The 15,615-nt window shown below is 40.6% G+C and overlaps 1 protein-coding gene across 1 annotated transcript in view; it reads right to left on the reverse strand.

The window, feature by feature from the left end:
• The window catches only part of LOC126268208 (serine palmitoyltransferase 1), a 103,781-nt gene that overhangs the window by 10,381 nt on the left and 77,785 nt on the right, over positions 1-15,615 (reverse strand). The window contains exons 7-8 of the mRNA XM_049973836.1: positions 10,713-10,910; positions 4,643-4,754 (exon numbers count right to left, since the gene is read on the reverse strand). Coding sequence (XP_049829793.1) covers positions 4,643-4,754; positions 10,713-10,910 — 310 coding nt within the window. The remainder of the gene's footprint in view (positions 1-4,642; positions 4,755-10,712; positions 10,911-15,615) is intronic.

The following is a 15,615-nucleotide window of genomic DNA, read 5'->3' on the forward strand; positions in this document are numbered from 1 at the left end:
TGGTGGTCGAGTGAGTTGTAAACGGTAAAATTCTCTGGAGTATGACGAGTGAGCACGTCCCCCTGATCGTCGGGGTGTGGACCCTCACTAATTCTGATTCGCGAGTGATACGAAACAGAGAGTGACTAATGCCGAATTACGTGTTTCGCGTCAACCGCGTCGGCCACTTTTAAACAACAGATTGTGAAGCTTTGCACTTCCCACACACGGGAACAGGCACTGCAACTCCTCCTCACCTCCTATTACTCCCACCCATGAGACGGACCACCACCAGCGGAACTTCTGCATGGCCGCCGCCATCGAGTGCTACTCCACTTGCTACAACCACCACAGCATCCGGCACCACCAATGGTCCACAAGTATCGCTTTCCATTGTGCAATCTTGTTCTTTTCAGGCTTTATTGCAACTGTGGGCACTGTCAAAGAAGTGTGATCCAGGAACGCATTGGCTCTTTTATGTACTTGATTGCAGGTCTGATGGTTTACAGCGCCACCACCAGAACCAAATTCATGGGTGTCATCTGCCCTGTGATTCTGCTACTCTTCTTCCCCCAGATTCACGGCCTACAGAACCGTGCAGCCAATTGCTGATGCCACCAGGGCATCCCAGGAGGAGCATGTGGACGATGTGGCCTCGCACCTGCCATCCCCGCTTGCCAACCCAATGGATGTGGACTCGTTGTCGCCATCGCCATCACCACCCCAGCACACGCCCTCAGGCCTTGACTTGTGCCCAGGCAGCAGTTTTCTGGAGGATGTTCCTGTTGCCTCGCAGGCCAGATGGTGGGATTTGGTCGAAGTACACTGTCCTCCACAGTCACGGCTCCTGGCTCATCTCTACATCCAGCAACCTGCCTCTCCCCCATTGTCATCCACATCCTTTTTTTGGGGGGAGGGGGGGGGGGGGGGCAATGCGCTGGTGTAAGTTGTCGTCAGCAAAGATGAAGTGCAAAGATCAATTAGTAGGTGCTGTATCTAGTGTGCCTATCATGAGAGAGGCCAGAGACATTCCCACAAGCAATATCAATACGCCATCAATACCCTCTCGACAGCATGTGTTTAGGTTGCCACCGCTAACTGTAGGGCCTCACTCACCCAGTCATCCAGTTTGGCATCTGTCAATTACTCACAAAGGTGATTTAGTTAATCACAGGCTATGATAGTGCATAGTGACCAACTTAGTGACTACAGGAGGACTATTACTGATGACCTTGTACCACAAACATGGACTCTATTCAAGCTACATAAATGTTCCAGTTTATGTGGATAAAGAATCATATTAATCCACCTGTGCATTTGTGTTGTAGAAAGAGGATACCGGCCAACCGTAACAACATTCCCTCCATTGCTTCCTTGTGGTATAATACTCTGCACTAAGATCCTTCCCACTTGTCCCAAAGTGAAGTTCCATAATCCCCTTAACCTCCACAATGTGCTTGTCCATGCCTATACCTCTCCCACTCCCAACATTTTGGTACAGGAATCATATCCCCGTGGTAGACCAAGGTGTAATATCTACACAATCCATCGACCCACCACTTCCTACTTTAGTCTTGTCACAGGCTTATCCTACACTGTCCGTGGCCGGGCCACCTATGAAAGCACTGACCTCACATACCAGCTCTGCTGAAAATGCTGCATGGCTTTTTATGTCAGTATGACTACCAACCAGCTGTCAACCAGGAAGGATGACCATAGCCCAACTGTTGCCAAGAACAATGATGACCAACTGGTTGCACAACTTGCAACCAAGCATAACCTGCTCAATTCCAATGGCTACTTCGCAATGTGGGCCATTGGATTCCCCCCCCCCCCCCCCCCCCCCACTGCCACCACCAACTTTTGAACAACACAGATGGGAGTTTCTTTGCAACACGCACTTCTCTCCCATAATTGTCCTGACCTCAACTTCCATTAAAACACAGTCACTACATCCACCACTCAACAGCTCCCCCTTCCTCTGCTGTGTCACCCCCTGCCAATTCAGATCCTCACGTCATCTTCAGTGTGTGCTGCCCACAACTGGCTCTGACAACTGTGCATCACCCGCCCTCCTGCTTTCCTAGCTTGCAAACCAACTGCCTCACTCTGAGCCATTAGCCACTCACCCCCAATCCCTTTAAATGAATCCTGCCTCTCTCCCCCTATATGCACCCCACCTGCCAGAATCCTCCCCCCCCCCCCCCAAAAAAAACAAAAAACAGTCTACCTGTCGAAATGCAACACTGGTAGTGTACTTTCAGCTGGCACCATGTAGTGGCATAGGTGTGGGTGTGGGTGTGGGTGTGGAGGGGGGTGACATCAATCCTTTAACCCAAAAGATTTATTGGAGTTACAACTTTTATGTCGGAGGCTAGGAACTCAACTTGTGTCCAGCTCTCCAAGTTGTAAAGTTGCAAACACATGAAGCTGTTGCACTTTTGAGACAATGTAGGGAATTCTTCCTGTCTGTTAATGACAGTCTCATACATGTTGAAGCATTTCAATTCCAGCATACTCAAAAACTACAGTATCGACAAAGTTCTGTCCAGCTGCATTACATGGTTGTAATGTAAGTTATTTCAGATGTAGAAAGTGAAAGCCATGAGAAATCAAGAAACTCAAATGTGGAAATATCTACATTCACATAGCAAATATTCCTTGTCCATGCCTATTCCAATCCTGCTCCCTGCCCCCCCCCCCCGCCCCCCTCCGTATCACTTCCTCAAGGATGACCCAGGTCCCAGGTGCAAGACCTGTTCCATACACCCACCCACCACCTCCTATGACAGCCCAGTCACAGGAATTTCCTATCCAATAAAAGGCACGGCCACATGTGAAAGCAGCCACGTTATAAACCATTTAGATAAAAAAATCTACTCACCAACCGGCGGCAGAAGACACACATAAAAGAGAGTTGTAATTAGGCAAGTTTTCGGAGCCAGTGGCTCCCTCTTCAGGCAGACGGGTTGAAGGGGAAGTAAGTAGGGTGAAGGGAAAGGACTGGAGAGGTCTAAGAAAAAGGGGTAGATTTTGGGAAAGTAACCCAGAACCGCGGGTCAGGGATGACTTACCACAAAGGGGTGAGAAAGAAAGACACTGCCGCTGCTTGGTGAGTAGATTTTTTATCCATCCAATTAAATTATTTTGTCAAAAATTGATTGTGTTTGTTGTTATATCATCACATCTTATAAATGAGTTACACTGTAATTACTGGGCAGCATCCTAAGTGGGCATGACGGAACTAACCACACGAATGGCAAACTGCAAAACTGACCATCCACTGCCAAACATGATGTACACCACAACACAAATGACTTTAATAGCTGCTTCACTATGCATGCCATTTGTATATTCCTTTCCAGTACAAATTTCTGTGAACTCCTCAGGTTTGAAATTCTCTCTCCAGTACATCCTGCAGCCCCTCATGATCCCTCATTTGCCTGCTCCCTTCGCCCTCTCCTCTTTCTATATTTCTTATATCCTCGTTACCCCCCTCAGAACTTCATTTGTTTTGTGCCATCTGCCTTAAACTATTCAACAGCCTCCTTGCTTCGAGAGTCCTTTCCTACACATTCCACAGCCTAAGCAATTTTTCTCAATAATCAGTGTTGCCTTGGCCTCCATAGTGTGCGTTTGGGTGTCTGTGTCGTTGTGTGAGTGAATGTGTTTACTTTCTGGTAGAAGTACAGTGAGAGCTCAAGAGCTAGTGAATACGGTTTCCTGTGACATGTATCTATGCAGCACCCATCAGTCTCTGTAGGTGAGTGGCTGCTGTTCCATTGTATCCAACCAGGAATTTTTATTATTGCTATATCTGAAATGTTTGTACCATTAACAGCAAATCTTCAAGACAGTAATGTTCCAAGTAAATTAAGAAACTTCTAGCAAAGTACTATGAAAGTATGAAGTCTGAATCATAAAAATGGTTTATTCGTCATATACTGAAGCAATTAGATGTACAGAAAAAACCCTAATGTTTATGCTATTAACTTTCCAAACGATAGCATAAATAAATGGCAGAGCGGGTGCAGCACACACAAATGGCCATTCATATGTTGGACACAAAGAGAAAGTTAAGACAAAAATTATCTTTTGATCACTATATTATATTGCCCTTTGGTAGTGAGAAACCTATTTTTTGAAGTAGCCTATTAGGTACTACAGGAGTAAACTGTATACCCAAGAGTCCATCTCTGATGGTGATCCATCATTTGTGAAAGTGAGGAAGTAGTTTTCTGGTGTGGTGAATGACAAAATCATCAAGAGTGACAATCTAACTCAATTCATATGTTAACAGTTGAAGAACTGTGAAATTCTTACAGTTGAGGAACAGGTGAAAAGTGAAAAGGAGGAGTATGTTGGGGAAATAAAAGGAGTCTGTTACACAAAAAAGAGCCCAATGCATACTTGAATGTGGAATTATTGTATATGTACATAATAACAAAAATCCAGTAGTTGATGTTCATTTCAAACAGCAGGATGTTAGAAACAAAAGTTTAACCTAGAAGTGTATTTTTTCCTCACCACTGTATAATAATTTAACAAACTAGATCAAGAAATTATAGATGATGAGAAATATAAGCCAATACTCTATACTGAAATAAAGAATATAAATATACATTTTAAAGTGTGCAGAGTATCTTTACAAACAGTACATTACCTAAGCCAGAAAGGCGCTGATGCTCCACAATGAAGGATGTTCCTACACAGAATCCACCAATTGTGCCTAATGTCCATTCCATGCTACACATTATCAGGTCAACATCTGCAAGCTGTAACAGGAGAGAGATATAACTCACTCTAATGTGTGTCAACTCTAAAATCTATTAATGAAGATGTCTAACGAAGATTACTGTGACATTTAAACAACACAAATTCCGACACACAGTAAAATTATATGAAATTATATTTTCAGATGGCAATTTGTTTCCACCTTCAATCTCTTCATTTCCTCGTAATTATTTAAGCCTTTGTGTTGTTCTCACCAGTCGCTTACCTTTCAATATTTCACTTTTCATCATTCAATCATTTTTATTTATTTTGAATCTTTTATGCTGCTTTCGCCAAGTTGGTTTTTTTTTTCCCATCCTAACTTGTTTGTTCTATTTCAACATCTAAATACCAGCATCTCCAGTACACTATCTGATCAAAAGTATTTGGACACGTATTAGAGGATATTAATATTGGTTGAGTCTGCCCTTCACCTTTATGACAGTTTGAACTCTGCTGGGGACACTTTCAATTACGTGTTTTAATATTTGTAGAAGAATAGCAGCTCATTCTTCCTCAAGAGCCAAAACCACAAAAGGTAACAATGTTGGTTGCTGAGATCTGGAGCAAAGTCGATGTTCTAACTCATCCCATTGGGTTCAGGTTAGGACTCTGGGAAAGCCAATCCATTCCAGCAATGATACTGTCCACAATTTTTTTTTCATAAATACTGCTTTGTGACAGGGTGCACTGTCACTCTAATATAAACTCTCATCATCTCCAAATTGCCCGTCTATTTGCGCAGTACACAATGCTGTAAAATGTATTCATATACTTCTGTATTTAGCATTTTTGTATGTGTAATATGGAGACCATACCTTGGCTACAACTGCAATATCCCCAAACTCCTAGCCTGTAACACCAACTCCTCTGTCCATCACTGCTGACACTACACATTATGGCAGATAACATTCTTCAGGCATTCGTCAAACCCAAACCCTTCTACTGGATTGCCACAGGGTACAGCATGATTCATCACTCCAAAATACTTGTTTCCAGTCATCCACTGGCCACGCTCTTTGCATGACCTCAAATGTTGCTGCACTTAGCACTGATTACAGAAATCTGTGGCTTATTAGGAAATATTATGCACAGTCATTGTGCGAGCTGGACTACAGATAGCACTACAGATAGCACTTTGGAACTCATGAGTGATTCCTTCCAATAATTTAAAGTGATTTTTTTAAAATCATCCTCCGCAATGTTCATCCATCAGCCCAGTCTTGGTTTAGCTGAGGTTGTTCCTTGATGTTTCTGCTTCAAAGTTGCATCACCAACAGTCAACTTGGGAAGCTTTAGAAGGGTAAAAATGTCTCTGAAGGATTTGTTACTCAAGTGATATCCAATGACCAGTCCATGTTCAAAGTTACTGAGCTCTTCTCAATGAACCACTTTGCTGTTACTGCTTATCTGATGACAACACAATACTCCCCATCTCCTTTTATACTGGTGCGTCTGCCTCTCGTGACATCTAGCGGTCAATGCTGCATTAGATGGAGGTGTCCAAATACTTTTGATCATATAGTGTACATTACTTTTCCTAGTCTTTCCTTCTCTTGTCTTTCATCTGCTGATTTGCTCACTTGCTCACTGTTCCCTATGTCACTTTTGTAAACAGTACTTAAATTTTCTATTCTCATCTGTTGCATTCACAGCTAACGCAGGTCTTATCGCTTAATGTGTGACTGTCCCTTGATTTTGTTTCTGAGTTAAGTTTCTTAGGTATTTCTTAAAAATTTTCCTTTCTCTTCCTTTTATTTTATCATACCTATATTTAACTCAAGAATTTTTAACATGTTTTGTTAACCTGAATATGTGTAGTAGTATTCTACAGCATTTCTATCTAATTTGGTACATAAATGATTTTATTATTTTTACTCTATGAAATATATTGAGACCCAGTTTTCAGCAGAAGCAGCCTGGGCACCAACAATGGTACTTTACTGATATTTATAGTAGTTGTTCTTCAACAGTGAAGAGAGAAAGAGATAAATAACACCCACACTTAAAAAAACACACCACATTTGGCTCCCAATATCAACTTCATTTAGTATCACCTAACCCTAATCACACTGCTTACTCACAATTCAGATGGTTCAAATGGCTATGAGCACTATGGGACCTAACATCTACGGTCATCAGTCCCCTAGAACTTAGAACTATTTAAACCTAACTAACCTAAGGACAGCACACAACAGCCAGCCATCACGAGGCAGAGAAAATCCCTGACCCCGCTGGGACTCGAACCCGGGCGTGGGAAGCGAGAACGCTACCGCACGACCGCGAGATGCGGGCTACTCACAATTCTCATGGACTTTTCTTCTCATTCTATTTCCAAGCGTGTTGCATACATGTTCACTTTTGTTCTGCATATACCGTCCAACACTCATTTCTTATGTATTTCAAATAAAATGATAAGAGAACACTATATCTACAGTAATTATTAATCTTGTTTGTTAGTTTTCAGCTACCAAGGCCATTGTCAGACAAGTATTCTCCTCAAAGAAATAGCACTGTGGTGAACAATTCTGGAAAAGATGTTACAACTGAAAGGTGTGTGGCATAAACTCGAGAGTAAAAGTTAACTTTGATTACCCCAAAATCATAAAGCAAATCCCCCCCCCCCCCCCCACACACACACACACAGAGAGAGAGAGAGAGAGAGAGAGAGAGAGAGAGAGAAAGTCCCCCTGATGTGACGTTTAAACCTTCTAAATGTGTTGTGGAAATAAATTAAACAGTGAATCATAACAGCGCAAACCTGTTGTTTCATTCAATATCTTTGACTCAACAATTGAAATATCACAAAAACATTTAAACTGAATATAAATGAAAAAGGTTGTGGATGAGGAAAAGGGTGGGGTGGAGGAGAGGCAGGGCATAAATCATCATGAGTCAAATCATACCATAGACAAAAATCATGCTACCATAAAATCCAAATTCGTAAATAAGTGTTACGCATCTTGTTTTTAACAATCATGTTCTTTGTATATTTCATTGACAGATTTTTTGAAGGAAAGAAATTTGGTTGTCTTTCCCCAAAATAATTATAGCTGTTATGCTTTACAAATATTAATTTTAACCTGCATTAACTATTATATTAAATTTGTGATCCTGTATTTGTCACTTCCATCATCTGTTGTCCACATTTATGCTATATTATAATGTTTGGTTAACTAAAGTTACAGTTCATCTGTCAGAAGGGGCATACATCAAAAGAAGACTCATGGATGTCTTTCTATAAATTAAGTACAGAATGTTTAGCAAGACTGAGTGAAGAATAATTTAATACAAATATTTAATGCTATTTCCTGGCTTAATGCTATCTAATGGCTTATGCCTTTCTGCTGCAAATGATAAAGCATAAATGTAATGGTATAACAGAAGAAAGATTTTTTCAGAGCTAACAAAGATTCCTAGCCTTTTTAAGTGCCTACTGACTCAATGTCTCAAATATTTGGCGAGTTGTTAGCTTCACTCCTTCTATTATGTATATTCCCTCAAGCACCTTACACTGCCATATTATTGTTCAGTTAAATGCTTTTCTGGTGTATCAGTGTTAGTCTACTTACAAAATGCCTAAAAATTGTTCACATTTTCAGCCTATGGATGGATTTTTATTGATTTCTAAATGATGGACAGTGTATAACAACTTGCAACTTTATCAACAACTTTCTGCGTACCAGTAGCATTACCATGTGTGTTGAAGAAAGTACTGGTATATAAAAGCAGGAGTCACTCACAGTTAAAAGCCCTGCACTGGAGCCATGCCAAAAGATAGATTAAAATATATTTTCCAATAACGTATTACAGAATTTAGATCATTTGGAAAAACATCTAGTAGCTAAAGCTACACCTTGACATGAACTCAGTTTTGTGTGACAGGGGTTTGGAGCTTTGGGTTCTATGCGGTAAGGCTCTTATGAGCCCCTACAAGGCTTAACAGTCATAGCCTAAGGTATTCTGCCAACCTTGATATGCTTTTCAAGTTCTGCTACGTACAAAGAAGGGGAATCAATAGGACTCCTGAACTTCCATCTCGAATCTCAATCTCTATATCGCTCTGTTAAGATGTGTTGCTTTATTAATCAATATTTAATACTCATGTTTTGATGGTGTTGCTTCTTGCAATGGAAATTCTATCCACTGTAGTGAAGATGTCAAGTTTGTAACTGTCTCACAGGAGTGCACTAGAATCCGTGGATATACAGGATGACCATAATTAAAGCTCCAGTTTCAAAAAGGCTGTAAAAAGAGAACCAGTGCTCAGAATGAGATGTATTTGATGAGTGCATTATTGATGTCGGACAAAACAACATGGAACAAAACCATGTAAAGAAATTTTTAGCAATAGATGGTGCTGTAAGAGACTTAATACAAATGAGGTCGGCTTCAAATGACACATAAATCACAATACCATCTATACTGTTCAATGTGCACTACTGCACAAGTCTGGTAGTCAACAGTTGTGCACTACTAGATAGGTAAGCCAATCTGCCATGGTGAGGTCATACCACATTGGATGGGAAAAATTAGTTTTTAACTGACCTGAGGCCAAAAACCACATAAAAAAGAACAAAACAAAATGACACTTGTTTCTAATTGTGCTGGGCCCAAAAACTGCATAAACAGCAAAATGATGTTGGTTTGTAATTGTTGTGAGATGGTGCAAGACATGTTCAATATGTTGTCCACCATTTTCTGCACAAGTTGAAATTGAGAAATAGCATGTTTCACAATACATGGGAGGGACTCATGGCGTCACATTCAGAATGCATTCCTTCAGTTTTAACTGGAGCACTGACCACAATATGTTTCCGATAACCCCACAGCCAGAAATCACATAGATTCAGATCAGGTGATCTGGATGGCCAGGCTGTAGAGAAATGATAACTGATAATTCTAGTATTTCTGAAATACCTCTGCAGCAGCTCCTTCATTCACTGTGCAAAGTGCAGAGGTGCGCCATCTTGCATAAAAATGACCCTACCAACACATCCTCCATCCTGTTGAAGGGTTGAAATGATGCTGGTGTGCAAAACACTCTCATGGTGTTTACCCTCTGCCAATTCCACTTCAAAAGAACCTGTCTTTACAAACTTTGCAATGATTTTCTCCTGACTCTTAGCAGACATCAGACCAATGCCTTTTTTCATACCCTTGAGTGTCTAGAACTCCTGCAGAGTTACTGGCACACAGTCAATCTTCTTGTAAAAGAGCTTCACAAACAGCGCGATCCTTCATGGAGACAGCCATGCCGGGCATCTTGGACGCAAAATGGGGAACTGCTGCACATTTGTTGATGTGGATATTCTGGTCCTCACAGCACCATCTATTGGCATTTTTTTTTTTTTCACTACAGTGTTTTGAAACTGGAACTTTACTTATGAACACCCTGTATTTGTCATGACATACTGAAAGTTTCATGAATGATTACATAATGCCATTATTTTTAACTGCTGAGAAATCTACATTGGACTGAAAATCAGATGGTGTGATAATCCCAAAACAAGCCATAAGAAAAAGTTAAGAAATTCACAATAAACCAATTAAAATTTTAGAGGAACCTTACAAGATTTTTGAAGACTATTTAATAATTTCCAAGAAGTTCCTTGCTTAGAACTGTGTTTGTTTGATATAGTGAAAATTTCTTTTATTACTTGAGGTGCATTTTGAAGGTTTCTTCACAATGGGTGTGTTAGATGGAACTGGCAAAAACATGTACTTTATGTAATAACTGATGTGGACAAAAGAATTAGCAGGGCTCTCGCACACCACACTGGTAACAGTTTCACAGATTTCTCCAGTATGGAAATCACAAGCTGCAACTGCATGAAAGTGAAGTACACATGCAAGCGGCTTTTGGACATTTTCACCATGCAAGTCTAAGATATACAGGACAAATCATAGACAAAAGATTCTCATTAGTTATAATTTATAATTTGCAAAACAATACTCACATCAACTCCATAGTATTCCGTAACCCCTCTCCCATGTGCACCAAGTGTGCCAAAAGAAACACTTTCGTCTATGAAAATTCGTAATTTGTATCTTTTGCAAACTTCTATTAGCTCAGGCAGGGGACATATATCACCCTGAGTTAAATATATCCCTTCAATTACTAAAAACTTTCTAGTTCTCTTCGCTTTTTTTGGATTCTGGAAAAAAAGAAATTTGATACATTAGAGTCATAAATTTGCTATTACACAAGGAAAACGAAAGGAAAAAAAATTTTTATTGCTTACTGCATGTTTGCTGTTCAAACAATGAAACTTCAGCATCAGGTACGATGTTTTAATTTATTACTTCTTTACTAAACGGCTAACCCAGTTCTTCTAGCTGCACACTGGCTATCTAATAGTTTCCAGGTGCAACAAAATTTTGATTTTCAATACTTCATGTAATTGTTGCCCAAATATAAAAAGCTGTCATAATCTACTCATTAAGAATTATAATCTTATGTTATAGGTTTAACACAGAAAGTCAAGTATTAAAGTTAGGAACTGTGTATAGGGCTTGAGGCTGTGTAACTCACGGCATGTAAATTACCCAGACTGCATTCTGCCAGTATTTGGGAATGAGAGGACTTAGCGATCTCCAACACATAAATTCAAACCTTTTCCAAGATTTTTATTGCTGACAACCCCCCCCCCCCTCCCCCATAAAAGAACGAAAGGAAAAAAAAAATTATTGCTTACTGCATGTTTGCTGTTCAAACAATGAAACTTCAGCATCAGGTACCATGTTTTAATTTATTACTTCTTTACTACTAACTCTGTTCACAACACATTTCGCACAGTATCCACATATGTCACTACATGTGCTGGAAAAATTAACTATATACATAGTTTAGGAGTTACAACATCATAAATGTCGATACATGTGAAAACTATGTTTTGCTTAAAGCAGAGCACATATTACCCAGAATATATTCATCCAGGGTTTCATAATGAGAGCACTTACTGTGTTCCAACAAACTTTAAATGTAATTTAAAACCTTTTCCAAACTACTACTCACTTACACACTTAACACCAAATATGTTACACATTAACTTCTTTGTAAAGAATCAGAGATCTGTAGCTCTTTTATACATGGGTGTTCAATTCTTACAAGGAATCTATAGAAACAGTCTCTGGAAAGGTTTCAACAATACTATCAAAGCACAATAATGCATTTCGCAGTGGGGAAGTGGGGGGGGGGGGGGGGGGAGGAGGTAAAATGACTAGTACATCCAACTTTTTAATGCAATTTGTAATATTCATCTTATCTTGGTAGTTTGCGACACCAATTTAGAATCATATTTCGTGCCTTCAGTGGAGTCCATTGAATTCCTAGCCCACATTATAATCTCTCTCACTCCAACACATAGGTTTATCATGACTTCTGGAATCTCATCATGCTGACAAGAATTACTTGCTGTGTACCAAATATGAATCCATCTATGTAAACCAGTCAAACTGCAGTACCAGTACAAAACAGTTGGCCGAGATAATGTGGACATGTTGGTGTATGGCAGTGTATTCTGTCTGTTCTGTTGTAACTCTACACAGTGAGCGGGCACAATTAAATAGCGCAAGCCTCCGCTTATGGCCTAAAGAGGCTATCTCACATCAGCACAGATGGTGCAGCAAGCACTGCGCCATATGCAAAATAGCCTTACATAAACCGGCACGCCAGCCCTCGGTCACATTAATGTTTGTGTAACAAATGTACACTTCACTGTTAGACTGTGCCATAACTGACTCCTTGATTTCCTAACAGCATTCAGTGTCTTAGTATATTTCTTCATATGGAAGTGGATTAAAGTTGGTTGCTGGGAATTCTGATATTGTGTTTGTGCAACATTATGATATTTTTCATGATGAATATGGTATCTGTTCCATGTGTTTTCGTTTCATGGCTCACTATGGCCAATTTGTCAGCAGAAGAAATTCATCAGTTTCTTGTTGAACAGCAGCAAGCACTCACCAACTAGCAGCAAGCACTCACCAACTAGCAGCAAGCACTCACCAACTAGCAGCAAGCACTCACCAACTAGCAGCAAGCTCTCACCAACTAGCAGCAAGCTCTCTCTGTGACAGTAAACAATCTTGTAGCATCTTTCACATACCACAATTCACTGCTTCTCACCATATGATGACGCTGCAGAAAATTGGGATGCACAAGAAAAACCCCTTCGGAAACATTTCAAAGCTTTTGGCATTGGCGACCCCATTGTGTGTAATGGATTTTTCCATGTGTTCATCACCTTTTGTGTCAGCTAGCTCCTCTTCAGGAACCTTTCAATCTCTCCATTTATGAAACGTGTCAGTTGCTCTCTATGTATCACTGCAAACTTACTCATGATATTGCTGCTTGTGATGAGTTCTGGCACTGCCAAAAGCAGCTGCAGTCGTACAGAGTTTGTGCAGGGGAACATCAAAGGCTTAGCCATCTTCCAGTTTATTACTGGAGGTCACCGGGACTCATATGCTGATTTGATGGTTTGTGATGTTATAATATTCTTAGCCCCTGATACAGAAGTTCGTGAACACGCTTTACAATGTGAAAACCTCTCTCTCACAGGGGTTTTGAACACTGCCCAATCTTTGGAAGTATCTAGGGAAGCAGAAAATCAGATAGAAGCTTGGTTTGAAGTAGCCGTTGCTTCTTCTCCTCAGCCACCATTGGTTAGTACATTGGGGGAAGATGACTTCGTGGCCATGCCGTCACAATCTCCATGATGCATGGGGCAGTGCCATACTAAACAGCAACAGCAGTCATTGTCATAAAGGTGAATATGTGCTCCTCTCGCGTCATCACCTTATTGTTTTGTTCAACATGAGTGGCCTGTGTGCCCAAAGCATTGGGTGACATGCAACTGTTGTAAAAAAGAAGGGACATATTGGTTCTGTGTGCAGCCCTCAAACTCCTCCATCAGAGATGAACATTGATGTGAACAATGTTTCCCACTTGATGGTAGCCTGAAACAAACTTTATATTGAAGTATGTGTTATAAACAAGACATTAAAAAATGCAAGTAGATAGAGGTGTGGTAGTAACTTTGTTACATTCTCAAACCTATGTGGATCTTGGATCACAGGCATTGTCCCCTGTCTCTCATTGGCTGATGAGTTAAAACAAACAACAAATACCCATATTGGGACAGTTTTCTACTCCTGTAGCATATAAAGCGCTTGTTCAACCTTTGACATTTCAGGTGGTGGATAATGCCAAAACTGAAAACCATTTGGGTTAGTTGTCTTCAGAATTTTTGGATTCTCTTTCTGACAAAATACATCTGGTATGGGATCAAGTTCTGTACCATCAACTGTCACAGCTGTCTCCTCTAGTGAATGGTCTGCTCCATTGGTAATTGTCACAAAACCTAATGACAACCTTTGCCTCTGTGGCGATTTTAAAAAGCCTGTAAATTTACAGTCTGTAACAGATATCTAGCCCTTATCCTGTCAGGAAGAACTCTTAGGATGACTCTCCTGGAGCCAATATTTTTCCAAAATAGACTTGTCAGAAGCCTAATTGCAATTGCATCTGGATGATGATCCCAACATGGCCTCACAGTGAATACCTTCTTCGAGTTATAGCAATACCAGCACCTGCCATTCAGCGCAGCTAGCACCCCTGCTATTTTCCAATGATTTTTGGGGCAATTCACTGCCCCCGTGGCAGGGTACATTAACTAACTGGTTGATATTGTGGTCTTCAGTAACTCAACAGATGAACACTTGCAGAACCTTTGTGCCTTGTTCATAGTGCTGCAGGCCGTTGCGTTGAAATGTAACTTTGACAGATTACAATTTTTTCACCCTCTACTGTCTATCTCAATTTTGAAGTCTTGTACCCCTGGTGTAAAGCAGTGACGCCATCATGCTGACACCACTGTGGCTTTGCTGCTGCGTTCTACCAATGTCAAAGACTTGCAGGCCTTTCTCAGAAAGATTGCGTACTACCATAAATTTTTTCCTGATGTGGGCACAGTGGCTCAGCCCTTTCACGCTCTCTTACATAAAGGTGTTGCTTTTCACTGGCCGCCCAACTGTGATTGTGCCTTTACCCTGTTGAAGTGAAAATTACACTTGGCACCTTGTCTGGTTACCTCCCAACCAGCCAATATCTCGTTTTGGCTGTAGACACCTCCCAGTATGGCCCTGGGACAGTATTCGTGCACAAAAAGTGGACAGTTCCAAACGCTCCATCTTCCAAAACCCTGAATAATATACAACAGCATTACTCACAGATAGAAAAAGAAGCTCTTGCTGTTGTGAGCACACAAAAAAAATTCATGTTTTCCTATAGGTTCTAAATTCAATTACTAATCATAAACTTCTGGTTTCTCTGTTCCATTCTTCGGCATCTGTTCTGGACAAAGTGACCCATCACTTGTTGCACTATAACTACATTTTCACTCCAAAGCACAACACGATAATGTCGATACTCTTTCTCGACTGCCGGCTGGACCCAATCCAGCATTTGATCAAGGTGCATTGCTGTGGTTTCATTTAGACGTTGACACCCGCAATGCCATGAATGGTTTTCCTATTACCAGATGCCAGATTTCGGCAGCTGTCGAAACTGATCCTGTCTTAAGTCAGGTTGTTCAACTTATCCACCACAGCTGACTACAAGGCATGTTTTTTTAAAGTAAGTACCATTTTGAAATTAAAAAAAGATGTGCTAAGATATCTCAATAATTTTATTTTTACACGAAAGCCTGTACCTTAATCTACGTACTGACGCCATTACAGTCTGATTTTACTTGTGTACATTGTGTAATGAGTGTTTAAGATGCCTCCGATAATCGTGAGTCCCGCCAACTGTGAAGTACGGGCAGTTATAAGATTTCTTAGTGCTAAAGGCCTAAA

Source organism: Schistocerca gregaria, chromosome 4 (assembly GCF_023897955.1).
Source record: "Schistocerca gregaria isolate iqSchGreg1 chromosome 4, iqSchGreg1.2, whole genome shotgun sequence".
Lineage (NCBI taxonomy): Eukaryota > Metazoa > Arthropoda > Insecta > Orthoptera > Acrididae > Schistocerca > Schistocerca gregaria.